At 38.7% G+C, this 15,567-nt stretch overlaps 1 protein-coding gene across 7 annotated transcripts in view; it reads left to right on the forward strand.

The window, feature by feature from the left end:
* The window catches only part of Dicer1 (dicer 1, ribonuclease III), a 71,152-nt gene that overhangs the window by 29,329 nt on the left and 26,256 nt on the right, over positions 1–15,567 (forward strand). For 6 of the 7 annotated variants that reach the window (XM_071607566.1, XM_071607565.1, XM_071607567.1 and 3 more), the window contains 5 exons: positions 822–990; positions 2,958–3,430; positions 10,138–10,270; positions 12,345–12,587; positions 14,567–14,721. In XM_071607566.1, the coding sequence (XP_071463667.1) occupies positions 822–990; positions 2,958–3,430; positions 10,138–10,270; positions 12,345–12,587; positions 14,567–14,721 (1,173 nt within the window). Of the gene's footprint in view, positions 1–821; positions 991–2,957; positions 3,431–10,137; positions 10,271–12,344; positions 12,588–14,566; positions 14,722–15,567 lie in introns of those variants that run through there. The other variant, XR_011706529.1, reaches the window with a different exon arrangement.

Here is a 15,567-nt window from a genome sequence, read left to right on the forward strand (position 1 = left end):
CCTCGTTGACTTATCCCCCCTTTTCTGTTTCAACTTCTGAAAAGGAATTGTTCTGAGTTCATGAGTACTTTGAACATTTTTTGTTCCTTATTCTGGCTGATAACTAAGGGAACAAATGATGGAATCTAATCCCCAAAACAAAACCAGAAAAACCTGGGATGATAATGAAGTCTATCCACAGAGTTCTTTGAACACCAGCCTTATGCCATTGTTCCTTGTGACCTTAACAGGCCAACGTGGTACAGATAAAAGGCACTTCCTAGTGCCACTCTGAAGGCTCTCCGTGAGTCGGCCTCTGGCCCACGTGGAGATACAAACTGAAACTAGTTAGATGTGTAATGTCCTACTGGTTTTTAAAAATGAAGCAGCGGGTGTTTGGGGAAGAGTGTGGGGCCTGAATGAAAGAGTCTTTCAGAGGAAGGCCATCCTGAGTTTTGGTAGAAACACTGAGTGCCTTTGAACTCTCATTTCCTTCATAATCCTGTGTGAGGATTAAAATGAAGGTTAGGACAGGTTCTGGCATAAGGCTCACATTGTAGTAGATGCCTGGTTTGTGTTCTCTTTTTCCCTCCTCTTCCCTTCCTTTGGAAAATGTATTATAAACAATGACCTACCAGTTTGCAAATAATGTTACACATTTTCTGTGGAGAAATTGAGTAATACAGAAAAATACTAAAACAGCTACCTATAGACTTATATCATTGCCAACATTTTAGAATATCTCTTAATATCTATACTCTTGTCCTTGTTTTAGAAAAAGTTTTTAAGGTTTTTTTTTTTTTTTTTATTGTGACATTGACAACCTGTTTCTGATCTTAAAGGTATACTTCTCAGCCATGTGAGATTGTGGTAGATTGTGGACCATTTATTGACAGAAGTGGGCTTTATGAAAGACTGCTGATGGAATTAGAGGAAGCACTTAATTTTATCAATGACTGTAATATATCTGTACATTCAAAAGAAAGAGATTCTACTTTAATTTCTAAACAGGTAAGCAAATACAAAGTATAATGTAAAAACTTCTGTTTATAATATTGAAATGAAGATATGCTTCTTAGAAACAAGAGGCTGCTTTCTATATATTTTAAAGTCTCATCTCCTTGGACATTTTTCATTGAACATGTCATGTTGAATTGAAGATTGAGTTTACCTGATAGTTATTTACTTACTTATACTTACTTATTAACTTTCTGTGGTACTGAGGATTGAACCCAGGGCCTCACACATGCTGGGCAAGTGTTCTGCTGCTAAGCTACAATTCCCCAGACCTTCTTACTTTATATGAAGACAGGTCTTTCAAAAAGACAGGTTTTTGCTGGGTTGTCCATGCTGGTCCCTAACTCCATCCTTCTGCCTTAACCTGAGAAGCTGGGATTAAAGGCTTGTACCTCTGCATCTGGCCAGATATGTATATTTTTAAGCCTGATCCTCCCTGATTGAAGGGATGAGGTAGATTCCAAAGCATGGTTATTTAAGTGAAAGGAGTGAGCCCAATTTTTTGTTTTGTTTTGTTTTTGTTCAAGTGAGTTAGTTCCTGCTCCAACCCTTGAACATAGGAATTCTCCCACTGTTTCCTGGTGTCCGACTGGACATAAGCCTGTCATCCTGAGTGCTGAGTAGTACAGCTTGAGAGAGAGCCTTTAGGGAGGTGGTCTTAATGAGCTCCACGTGGGTGATACTAATATCCCATTCCCTAGCTTGTTAGAAATGCAAGTTGTGCCCCCCCTCCACCTGCTTAATCAACCTAGATCTGATCCCCAAAACCGAGTTTTGATTTTGACCAGCCCACCAGTGATCCTGATGCATTGAAGTTTGAGGACCACTGTCCTAAGAGTTGGCAGCCATTTTTGGATATTGGTATTGTATTGAATATGGGTTGTACTTTCTCTCATGCTGACTTTTTCGTGGTGTTTGTTTGTTTGTTTGGTTGGTTGTTGTTGTTTGTTTTTTTGTTTTTTTGGTACTGGAGATTCATCCCAGAGGTGCTCTATCACAAAGCTATACCCCAATCCTTTTTATTTTTTCTTAGGAGACAGGGTCTCATTAAGTTGCCCAGGATGGCCTTGAACTTGTGATCCTCCTGCCTCAGCCTCCTGAGTAGCTAGAGTTCCAGGCATGTACCGCTGTGCTGATACCCAGATTTTTAAAAAATTTTTGAATTCTTGCTAAGTCTATGTTCAGTTCAGCATGTCTTGTGCTTGGTGTGTAGAACTAACAGTTCCTCCGTGATAGCCTAGCTGTAAGGACTCTGAGCTGGAGTTGTGAGGCATGGCACTCTGGGCAGATTCCAAGATCATACTCTAGATTTAGCTGGGATTTTAAAGATAAGGAACTCTGCAGTTGTGGTGGTATTTTCATTGAAATAATACCAGAGAACAGTTGTACAGTGAGTTTGGAACAGTTTCCCCTTTACAACCAGAAGTACTGGGCTATCGGCTAGCCAAAATTCACCCATAATCTTACTCTGTTTAATATTCATTGTAATGGAATATTTATATAAGACCAAGGAATGGTGTACATAGATAAAATTCAAGGAAAATTGTTTTGCTACTTACTTCTTGAAGAGCAAAAGTTGCTGATGGAAAAATTGCTCTACTACATAGTTCTGCATAATTTGGCAAGAAATAAATGACTCAATTGTAGTCCTAACTAATTTCACAGATCTAAAGTTAAGTTTTTGTAGGTTTCATTAACTTGGTATGGTTGCATCTTCTCTCTTTATGTTATGCCTAGATGGTTCTGTGCATAGATACATGAAATAGCAGAACCTAAGAAGACCATTGGTCTGTCCCCCCCCCCCCCGCCCCGAGTTAAGGGGTTAACCTCAGTATTTATATTGGTGCGATAAATTGATTTTGAAGGGCATTTGAGGATGATTTAAGTCCCAATTAAACCCAGGTAAAAATGCTGCCATGATATATCGCCTAGCATTTTCTTTTTTTTTTTTTTTTTGGTAGATTCTGTCAGACTGTCGTGCAGTATTGGTAGTTCTGGGACCCTGGTGTGCAGATAAAGTAGCTGGCATGATGGTGAGGGAACTTCAGAAGTACATCAAACATGAGCAAGAGGAGCTGCACAGGAAGTTCCTATTGTTTACAGACACTTTTCTGAGGAAAATCCATGCACTGTGTGAAGAGCACTTCTCACCTGCCTCGCTTGACCTGAGATTTGTGACTCCTAAAGTAATAAAACTGCTCGAAATCTTGCGCAAATATAAACCATATGAGCGGCAGCAGTTTGAAAGTGTCGAGTGGTACAACAACAGGAACCAGGACAATTATGTGTCTTGGAGTGATTCTGAGGATGAGGATGAGGATGAAGAAATTGAAGAAAAAGAGAAGCCAGAGACAAATTTTCCTTCTCCATTTACCAATATTTTATGTGGAATTATTTTTGTGGAAAGAAGATACACAGCAGTTGTCCTAAACAGGTAAACCTCTAGGTTAACCTTTGCTTCCAGGTAGAACAAAGCACCTTTTCGCCTTGTGAGGCCCCAGCTGAAATGGCTCCAGAGCCAGCTGAGTGGTATCTAGGTGACCTTTGTCAACAAGTTGTTCACTTGTCACACTGCTGGCATTGCAGAGGCGATATCTGTAAACACGATTGCTGTCTTTTAAGGCCATTTGACATGACTAAGAGTTTTGTCTTCAAGGATGTTAATCTGTTCTGATTTAAAATAGGGAAATAGATTAAGTAATATTTCAGTAAAGTATTCCTTGTTTTGTATTTGATTGTTAGATTCAATTCAGATATTTATTCACCTTTAATTAAATATTAGCCATTGTGTTAAGCATTTCACATCAAGCTTTCTCCTTCAAGGGATTTTAGGATAAATTTTATCTGAGTATTGTGGCTTTTTTAATGTGAATTTTTTCCTTAGTGTGATATGTTGAAATAGCTTTTTAGTCTTGTTCTTATTTCCTGGCGTACAGCTCTTTAAAATCCTTAGAATCTTCACGGTGATATGTAAGTCTCTTTGTATGCTAATGATGTGATTTAGGGCTGCCAGCCCCTTAATAGCTTTAGGATGGGGCTGATCCCTGGAAAAACTGGCAAAATTAGAGGCGTGGGACTTTTACTCCTACCCCTAACCTGCAGGGAGGAGGAGGGACTGAACCTGAGTTGGTCACCAACAGCCAGTGATTTAGTCAGTTCATGCCTCTGTAATGAAGTCTCCGTAAAAACACCAAGGGACAGGGTCTTGAGAGCGTCAGGATAGCTGGACACATGCAGACTCCTGGAGTAGCAAGCCTGGAGAGGGATGGAGGTCTGCCTTCTACCATAGGCTTCCTCCGGGGCATCTCCTCTCCTGTCAGAGTTCTTTGTACTAAACTGGTAAACCGGAGCGTTCCTGACTTCTTTGGGTCACTCTAGCACGAGAAGCCATCTGGGATAAAACCACCAGGGGCTTTGGTTGGCATCTGAAGTTCTGGAGTAGGCTTAGGGGCTTTGCCTTACAACCTATAGGATCTGACCATACCCAGGTAGATAGTGTCAGAATTAAATTAAACTAGAGAGTATCCCCCTGATGTCTGCTGCTGCAGAATTGCTTGCTTGATAGGGGAAAGTCCCAACCCTTTTTGAGGTCACAGGAATATTCTGGGTTGACTGCTGTGGTGTGGGAGCTGAGGCAAGACTGTTTATTCAGCGTGCTAAATAGTTGTGAGTTGTGCTTTCAACGAGGCAGTGGAAAAGCTGAGAACTAGATTTGCAGTATGAATTGGATTGTCAACTATGGGTTAAAATCTTCTGAGTTAGAAGAGAATAATGTTTGGAAGGATTCTGAGAATATTAGCAAAGGAGACAGTGAACCTGCATTTTAGGTTATGGATTCCAACTCCTTCCCCTTCTTCAATAAAGGCTAGTTTTTCCTGAGTATAGACCAGCCAAAGAACTATACTTAAATTTGTGCTAAATGGTCACCTAACATGTAGTCCTTTTAGTTTGTGGATGGATAGTATATTATTTTCGGCCAAAAAATGGTCCATATTTTGTACTTAAGACAATCAGCTTTTCTATGCAATCTATTAATTGTCTAGAGTTGATCTCTTAAGAGCCTTTTCTGCAGGTGGTGATCTCTGAGGAAAAATTAAGCTTTGTTTCCTGAGGTAATTTGGGATTTTTTTTTTTTTTTTAACTGCTTCTGAATGTTTGGGGGTTTTAAATTTTTTTGAGTAACGAGAAATTGGACTCGAGGGTAGTCGTCTGGCAGTTTTCAGTCTGGTAATTTTTGTAGTCAATTGAGCCTGAACTTTCTGATGAATATGAAATAAAATAACTCCAGGTACTGAATTACCTTTAAATCAGAAGTTTAAGGTTGGAAAGGGACCTCGTTGACTATCTAATCCAGCCCACTTATTTTTATAAAAAAGAGAAAGTGCCCCAGGAGGAAAAGTGATTTGCTCTACATTAAATTGCTAGTTAGTGGCAGGACAATTCTAGAATCCTAATATCCCAACTCCTAGTTTCCATTTCTTTGTACAATCATCATGCCCCTGGGCCCCACAACACTGGAAACCAGTGCTTCCCAGTGGGAAGATGGCCAGGAGACCTGCACAGGACTGACTAGGGATTATTTCTTAGAATGGGAAAAAGGCATTTCTAGGGTCATTTTCTGGGGCTTGGAAAGAAGAATGATGCGAGTTTATTTTCCTTCTCCCATTTCTATATGGTCCCCTACATCTGCCTTGTGTGGTGGGGGGTAGGGGCTCGATCTGCATGTTGTTTTCATGTAGAGCTGTGTCAGTTTTCATTGCAGGAATATTAGCCTGGAAAGGTTTATCCAGAATCAATCAGTTACTTCCTATTGACTTTAAGGATCAGATTAATTGTGATCAGCTTTCATAAAATGCGGCTGGAATTTAGTGTTATAGGATGAATCAAGAGCAGTCTGAGGGTTGACTTTATGGGCAGCTAATTAAATGTACAATAGAAGTCTTGTTTCAGTAAGCTTTTTAATAAGCTTAGAAAAACTTCCTGAAATCCAGATTCTTTCCTTCCATCAGTTTAATGGGAGGAAAACCCTCTTTCGGTGGCTGGTTTCATGGGAGTGTAAGCTCTTTCTGTGCCCATCTAGTTTTCGGTTCTTCTGATGGGAAAGCTCGTTCTCAGCTGCTTTGGGTGTAGTGGAGGTATGTGCTCACCCCATGTTTATGGCTTTCCTTTTAGCATATATAGGGTTCTATAGGTTACTTTTAAGTATTCTTAATTTTTTTTTTTTTTTACAGCACACCATGAGGAAGGAAGGTAGATAGGTGTTCTTAACCATTTTATAGATGAAGAAACCAAGACTCAGTTTGTGATCCTGCCCAAATTAACAGATATCAAGTGGCAGAAAATGGTTCCCGATTGGTCACCAAGTGTTGTTTTTTTCATCCTGTGATTTACTAGTATTGTGAGATATTGGCATTGAACAAACCCAAGTAATTCACATCCTGTCTCTACCCCTCCACACTTTTTTCCTAATTTTTTGTTTAGTTTTGTTTTGGAATAGTTTTAGATCTATGGAAAAGTTGGAAAGACGGTACACAGTGTTCCCATGTTCATCCCCAGACTTAGCTTCTCCCGTTGTCAACATGTCACCATTTGTTGTAACAGAAAACTAACATGGCGCCTTGGTCCTTACTAAACATTAGGCTTTTTTCTACTCCCATTCTCTTTTTAATCCCAGGTGTCATATGCATTATTGTCGCATCTCCCCAGTGTCCCCTGGTCTGTTTGCAGTTTCCCTGTCTTCCCTTGTTTTTCACGAGCGTGGCCAGTCTCGAGGAGTACCTCCAAGCGGTTCATAGAACATGTATTTTTTATCAGCATGGACCCATGTTTATCTTAGACTTCAGGTTCTAATTCATACGGTTACTGGTTTTGCTGCACACACTAGTGCAGCTTTAGCCATCGGGAGTTCATTGAGCTCCTGTGTCCCTTTAACATACATTTATCCTTTTGTGTTTTTGAGTGTTTCCTTGTTTGGTAATAAGATGCTTCATTACTCTTTTTACCTTAGTAGGGGTTTATGGGTTACTTCATATGTGGGTGTGTTTGTTAAATATAAAAATGCAAAGCTCTTGTTTTTCCTGCCCATTTTGCCAAAAGGACTGTGACCCTTTTATTTCTGCCTGCCTTTCAGAGGTATATTTTATGAAATTTTTTTTATCTTTTATAGTACTAATACTTACCTTTTTTATTGGTTTGTTAATAAAAGACAGTGTATATAAAAAAGCTGTTATATCCCTGTCACATAGTGATATTAGTTCTTAAGTTTTTTATGGACACATTTGGGGAATGTAGCATCAGTATGATGTTCTGTGGCTGTCAATGAGAGGGATAGGTTTTTTGTATGGGTTTGGTTTTTGTTTTTCATAAGATCATAGAGAAATGTATTTGGTTTTCTCACGCTAACAAGAAAATATAAGCAGTAAAGGATTCTCCTAGTGGTTTTATTTATGATGTACTTCAAGTACATGGTAGAAATTTCAGGTATTTTTGAAAAAAGTTTTTCTTTTGTAGTTGCCTGTGCTACATGTTTTTAAAAGTAATCTACTAGTTTTTGTTTACATATTTTCTGCTTGGGTTCATACTGACTCCAGTCTAATGGGGGGAGGTGTCGTATGTGAATACAGCACGGTCTTCCTCTGCCCAGAGTTGCATCAAGAAGTCAAGAATAAACATGGGGAAAAAAAAAAGCAGTGTTATGGTAATTTTATGTCTTCTAAATATAATAAAATAGGCGTTTTAATTTTAATGTTTTTTTAAGTTTTCTTTCTTTTTTTTTGGTACTGGGGATTGAACCCAGAGGTGCTTAACCGCTGAGCCACATCCCCAGCCCTGTTTTATATTTTATTTAGAGACAGGGTCTCACTGAGTGGCGTAGGGCCTCGCTAAATTGCTGAGGCTGGCTTTGAACTTGTGATCCTCCTGCCTCAGCCTCCTGAGATGGTGGGATTGCAGGCATGTGCTACCACACCTGGCAATTTTATTTTCTTAATTAGTGCATTTTTTACAGAACTTTTCAAAAAGATTAGTCTCTGGATTGGAGAATTTTTGAAAACCTGATTCTCCACTCTTTATAGTGTGAGAAGCACTGAGCACCAGAGAACAGTATAGTTTATCAAGCAGCATGTTTGTGGAACAATTCATATAAACTCAGTTGAAAAATCAAAACACTATTTTCTCTGACCCAGTCCATGATAACAAGAAAATCAACTGACTCTTTTTTTTTTTGGTACTAGGGATTAACCCAGGGTGCTCTACCTCTAAGCCCTATCCCCAACCCTTTATTTATTTATTTATTTTTTTGAGACAGGGTCCTGCTAAGTTGCCTGGGCTGGCCTGGAACTTGCAGTCATCCTTTCTCAGCCTTCCAATTGCAGGGCTTAAAGGTGTGCACCACTACGCCCAGCACCACGAAGTCTCTAGGTAGTTTGTTAGTCTTTATAAAATCTCCCTGAGGACTGTGGACACTTGTTTCCCTTGTAGCCTTTGGCTTTATCTTGGGACATGGTTGGCCATTCCTTAAATTCATCCAGTAGAGAAATCATTTTCTTTTCTTAATGTTATAGCATAGGTGTGTGAGATTTAATTATTGCTTCCAAGATGTTTTTATTAATGTGGGTGTTGTCTTTTCTCTGTAGTATTGACATGGGTGTCATTAAGGGGAAATTCATTATGTTAGTGTTTCTATTTTTCAGATAATTGAAGTGTACCCGATTGAGAAATTTGGCCAGGTATATTCTTTGCCTAATTTAGAGTACCTTTAAATGCATTTTAAAAACCCCTACCATGTTCAAAATGATGCTTATTTATATAAAGTAAAATTTGGGTCTACATGTTATTTCTAAGATGATTATTTCAGATTTTAGACTTTTGGGAATGCTATTTGTTTGCATGTAATTCTGTTCTCTGTTACTGGCATCATAGTTATAATAAAATAATTAAATGAAGGACCTTGGAATACAATAAAGAAGTCTCAGGTTCTGGACATTTTAAGCCCTTGGACTATGGAGCAGATGCTTGAGCCACCTGGACACACAGTGTTCTGCTGGTTGTGGGTGGAGGTCCTCTGGATGGCCACTCAGTTCTTTCCACTCTTTGATGTTAACCTCTTTCACATATTTCAAAACAAAACAAAAAAGATCTGACTTAAAAATGCAATTTTCTATTAGGAATTTATACTATGTATGACTTCAGAGGATCCATGTGGAATCACTTAACTCAGGTGTGGAACCATTTATCTTGTGTGCTGAGTTTCTGAATGTGGGTATTTCCAAAATAGCTGTAATGGCAGCACTAACTGTTAACCTTTGGTGCCCATGTAATATGATCCTGTCCTGTAGCTCTTTCCATGTCTTAGCCAGAAGGCCAGCTCTAGGTTATTGGCATTCCAGGTTAATACAGAGGGCCAGGCAGGAAGGGGATCACAGCTCAGGGGTCTCTTTCAAGAGAGGAGGGTGGGAACTCCATGGCATTGCTGTACTAAAGGCTGTGCGGATGCCGGTCAGCTGTCTGGGGATCAGAAGGTGTTGGGATTGAGATGGCCAGGCATTTCTGTCCCAAGAGCTCTGCTCCTAGAGATGCAGGGTGTTGGGGAAGATGAAAAGAAGCAACTGTCGTTTTCCACATGTGGATAGAATTCTTTTGCCACATGGAAAGGGGTCTGAGTCCCTCTGCTTGGTGTCAAGCTTGGCAGTCCTTGTTCTGTGTGAGCACTGTCACAGAGGAAGGAGCATGGCGGCTGCCAAAGCCCGTCATGTAGCAAGTGTGTCTTTCCTCAGAAGTCTAGTTCTGAAACCAAAATGTGCAAGGAGCTGTGTCTCTCTCTAACTGCTCTGGGCCTACTCTGGACCAAGTTCCTGTTCTGTCATCCTCACCAATCAAAACTTGGAGGTAGTGCCCCCGTTTCATTTGTCAGCGGAAGTCAGCCTCAGGCACGGCATTGTAAGTACTTGGTCCACAGACGTGTGTGGCAGTGATTTCTGTTGAAGCAAGGTAGAAATAAAAAAAAAAAACAATACTGTTGTCTGGTATGTTGGCAAAAAATACTGGACATGTATTTCTAGTTTAAAGGAGACCTTAAAAACAAAAGCTTGAATGTTTTTCCCTCAGCAGTGTTTAACTTCCAAATGTGTATAATTTTCTTAGATTGATAAAGGAAGCTGGCAAACAGGATCCAGAGCTGGCTTATATCAGCAGCAACTTTATAACTGGACATGGCATTGGAAAGAATCAGCCTCGAAACAAACAGATGGAAGCAGAGTTCAGAAAACAGGAAGAGGTAACTTAAATCAAAATAGCCGTACGATAGCAATTTTCAGAACATAATACAGACAAACTTTGCTGTAGCAACTCCTTTCTTCAGAGTTCTCCAGCAATTTCTTTTTCTCTGTAATAGAGGATACTTGTTTATTTATAGAACAGCTGTCCCCTGTGAGGTGCTCTATGGTGGTATATAGAATAGCCGTCTGGTAATTCAATTTAGTCTCTTCATTGTTGTCAACCAGTTCATTTTCCTTTATTAGATTGATGTCACAGCTGCATCTCACAGAAAGAATAAAGCCTGGATAACCCTAACTCCCCTTGGCTCCATATAGCTAGGAAGCAGCACCTGAAATCTTTTCCTAGAAAATGTTTTCTTTTTTTAAATATTTATTTTTTAGTTGTAGGTGGACACAATTTTTTTATATTTCTATGTGGTGCTGAGGATCAAACCCACTGCCTCATGCATGCTAGGCAAGCTCTGTACCTTTGAACTACAACCCCAGCCTTCCCCCCCCCTTTTTTTTTTCCATTTGGAGTCCTGCCTTGGTTGAATACTTTGAAAAATAATACTATATTTTGTAGATTTTAGTTTAAAATTTGTTGTGCTTTTAAAGGTTGAATATAGAAGACAGCATTATAAAGATTCTGAAAGTTAATACAATATTCAGGCTTATAAGAAAAACCTTGTATTTAAAGTTCTTATTTAAGTTAAACTTAGCAGACTAACTGTTGTTAAAGGCATTTTTATTTTTTTAATTTTTCTCTTTCTTTTTTTTTTATTGGTTGTTCAAAACATTACAAAGCTCATGACATATCATCTTTCATACATTTGATTCAAGTGGGTTATGAACTCCCATTTTTACCCCAAATACAAGTTGCAGAATCACATCGGTTACACATCCACATTTTTACATAATGCCATATTAGTGACTGTTGTATTCTGCTACCTTTCCTATCCCCTACTATCCCCCTCCCCTCCCCTCCCATCTTCCCTCTCTACCCCATCTGCTGTTATTCAATTCTCTCCCTTGTTTTTTTTTTTTCCCCTTTCCCATCACAAACTCTTATATGTAATTTTGTGTAACAATGAGGGTCTCCTTCCATTTCCATACAATTTCCCTTCTCTCTCCCTTTCCCTCCCACCACTTGTCTCTGTTTAATGTTAGTCTTTTCCTCCTGCTCTTCCTCCCTGCTCTGTTCTTAGTTGCTCTCCTTATATCAAAGAAGACATTTGGCATTTGTTTTTTAAGGATTGGCTAGCTTCACTTAGCATAATCTGCTCTAATGCCATCCATTTCCCTGCAAATTCCATGATTTTGTCGTTTTTTAGTGCTGCGTAATACTCCATTGTGTATAAATGGTTAAAGGCATTTTTATCACAGCTTTTTGATAGTATTCAGGGCTCAGGGAGTCCACAACGAGACAAATAGATGTGACTGTCTCAAAACCAACTACGTTGTTATTTCACTTACCCTAGACTGGGGAGTGATAAGATTTTAAATCTCACATGAGAAAGCTTTCATTTTATTTTAATCAATTCTGACTTTTTAAATGGGAAATTTCCAAACGTGCTAGAAGGTAAGCAATGCTCTGCTTGCAACTTTTAATTTTAAGTGGATTAGCGATTTCAGTGATGCAGTTTTGATATTGGAGGTAGTGCCCCCGTTTCATTTGTCACACAGTGGGATGTTAGCACTGGTCTCACAGACATGAAGTGTCAGCATGCAGAATCAGAATAGCTAGAGGACTCTAGAAGTGGTTTCATTTGGTCACTTAGTTTGGTAGACCTACTTGTCAATAAAGAAGTCAGCCCTTTCAACTTGAAGACTTGCTTGCTATGATTTGTGACATGGGTACTTCTCAAAAGTAGAAAGGCATTTTGATTTTCCAGTCATTTTCAGTTGAAAACTCCTGTCATTAAAGTTTCTGTGTCCATGTAGCCATGCATATGGGTTTCTGTGATGCTCTTAACTTATCTTACTTAGGCTGCCCAGCATGTATGTCAGACACGGACATTATTAATTATTGTTATTATATTGTTTTCTTGAGAAAATTTCTTAGAATTGCTTTTCTTGGCGGATTTTTTTCAGGTACTTAGGAAATTTCGAGCACATGAGACAAACCTGCTTATTGCAACAAGTATTGTAGAAGAGGGTGTTGATATTCCAAAATGCAACTTGGTGGTTCGTTTTGATTTGCCCACAGAGTATCGATCCTATGTTCAATCTAAAGGAAGAGCAAGGGCACCGATCTCTAATTACATTATGTTAGCAGATACAGACAAAAGAAAAAGTTTTGAAGAAGACCTGAAAACCTACAAAGCAATTGAAAAGGTAAGGTCAAAAACTTAATGTGGTGTCTTCTAGATAAAAATGACTTATCCACAGAGAATAGTGTGATCAAGGGGTTGCAATGCATGTATTACAAGAAATTTTAGAATATCTATTACAAAGACCCATTAGTATTTTGTGATGTGTTTGGAAGTTCACAATAAAATACCAGTGAAAATTATTATACAGATTTAATGCAATTCCTATTAAAATCCCAATGACGTTCTTCATAGAAATAGAAAAGGCAGTCGTAAAATTTATTTGGAAAAATAAGAGACCCAAAATAGCTAAAGCAATCTCCTTAGCAAAAAAAGCGAATCAGGGGGGCATCACAATACCAGACCTTAAGGTGTACTACAGAGCTATAGTACCAAAAACATCATGGTATTGGCACCAAAATAGACTTGTAGACCAGTGATACAGAATAGAGCACACAGAGATAAACCTACATAAATATGGTTATGTCATACTAGACAAAGGTGCCAAAAACATGTACTGGAGAAAAGATAGCCTATTCAACAAATGGTGCTGGCAAAACTGGAAACCCATATGTAGCAAAATGAAATTAAACCTCTATCTCTCACCCTGCACTAAAATCAACTCAAAGTGGATCAAAGACTTAGGCACTAGAACAGAGACCTTGTGCCTAATAGAAGAAAAAGTAGGCCCAGATCTTTACCATGTCAGCCTAGGATCTGACTTCCTAACAAGAGTTCTGAAGTGCAAAAAGTAAAATCAAGAATCAATAAATGGGATGCATTCAAATTAAAAAGCTTTTTCTCAGCAAAGGAAACAAACAATAACGTGAGGAGAGAGCTTACAGATTGGGAGAAAATCTTTACCATATGCACCGCTGATAAAGCGTTAATCTCTGGGATATATAAAGAACTCAAAAAACTTAACACCAAAAAACCAAATAACCCAGTCAGTAAATGGGCTAAGGAACTGAACAGACACTTCACAGAAGATGAAATACAATTGATCAAGAAATATATGAAAAAGTGTTCAACATCTCTAGCAATTAGAGAAATGCAAATCAAAACTATACTAAGATTTCATCTCACTCCTGTCAGAATGGCAGTCATCAAGAATACAGACAATGATAAATGTTGGCAAAGATGTGGGGAAAATGGTATACTCATACACTGCTGGTGGGACTGCAGATTGGTACAACCACTATGGAAAGCAGTATGGAGATTCTTTAGAAAACTTGGAATGGAACCACCATTTGATCCAGCTATCCCACTCCTCACTTTACACCCAAAGGACTTAAAATGCAGCCATGTCAATGTTTATAGCAGCTCAATTCACAATAGCCAACTCATGGAACCAACCTAGGTGTCCTTCAATAGATGAGTGGATAGAGAAAAAGTGTGTGTGGGTGTGTGTGGGTGTGTGTGTGTGTGTGTATCCATCCAATGGAATATTACTCCGCTTTGAAGAAGAATGAAATTATGGCATTTGCCAGTAAATAAATGGAGTTGGAGAATATCATGCTAAATGAAATAAGCCAGTCCCCAAAAACTAAAGGCTGAATGTTTTCTCTAATATGCAGGTGCTAATTCACAATAAGGCTGGGGGCACTAGAGAGAATAGTGTTACCTTAGATTAAGGAGCCGGAAGAAAAAAAAATACCAATGAAAATGTTCATAGGGATCATTGGGGAAGGATGTGGGGAGGGTACAAGGTAGTTACTGTTCGTAAGTTGTGGAGAGAGGTGAGGAATGCATATGCATTTGTGCAACACTGGTGGTCATGTGTGCATGAGACCTGATACTGTGTGGCATGTGTCTCCATATGATTAGAGCTGGGATGGATTCTGCACAAGAGTTCTCTTTAGTAGGTGACTTAAAGAGTTTTGAAATATGTTTAGGAGAGATGGATATGTCCCATTAACAGAGCTTTGTGGGTATTGAGGAAGACAACTTGCATACGTCAGAGAAGACATTTGTTCTTATCTCAGTTCTGTTTTTGAATGTCAGATTTTGAGAAACAAATGTTCCAAGTCTGTTGATACTGGTGAGGCTGACGTTGATCCTGTTGTGGATGATGACGACGTTTTCCCACCGTATGTGTTGAGGCCTGATGATGGGGGTCCCCGGGTAACAATCAACACAGCCATTGGACACATCAATAGGTATGGAGTCAGGTCATTTGTGTGGAAACGTGTGAGTATTGCAAGACTTAAGTCTCAGCCTGTTAAGTATGATTTTTATTTTTTTTTTTACATTTTGAAATCATCAGTCTTCAATTATGAGTTATAGTATTTTGATGTCAGAAAAGTTGTTTTTTTCATGCAAAAGCAGGATTGTAATAAATACGCAATAGTCATTGATAAGGTTGACATGATAACATGCTTCTTTTAATTAGATAATTTTATTAGATGTGATGATTTTTTCTAAATCTTGAGATTTGTTGTTTTGTCCTATAAATGTTGGCTAATGTTGACTTCATTAGTGATTAAGCAAGATTATTAATAAATTTATATTTTTGAATATATTCTAATTTACTTTGTCCTGAGCTGATATCATGTCTAAGAATTAAGAAAGACAGATACATACCTAGATATATATCAGGACAAATTTTATTCAGAGGTAAAATAAATTTTGATGTCAAAAATTCCAATTTGGCCAACGGGAATCTTTCAAGCTAGCTTCTCTGTCTTTAAACATGTCACCATTGTTCTTGAATGCTTCCTCCTTTTCTGGCACAAGATGTTCTAGTCTCAAGTGGAATAGATTCCTGCCCCAACCCTGATCCTGTGGCTGGTTTCCATGGGCCCTGGCTTCTTTTAGTGGAGAATGAGTTGTGTGTAGAAATCAAGATCTGGACCATAAGTGTGTTCATTGACACTAGGGTGTTAATGTTGCCAGACTTTTTAGTGGACAGGGCTGTTTTGCCTGTTTACATTATGTACATGTTCATATCTGTTTGTGTTCAAATACATGTTGACGCCTCCATTTACTTCTGTTTCTGATCACCT

Source organism: Marmota flaviventris, chromosome 2 (assembly GCF_047511675.1).
Source record: "Marmota flaviventris isolate mMarFla1 chromosome 2, mMarFla1.hap1, whole genome shotgun sequence".
NCBI classification, from domain to species: Eukaryota; Metazoa; Chordata; class Mammalia; order Rodentia; family Sciuridae; genus Marmota; species Marmota flaviventris.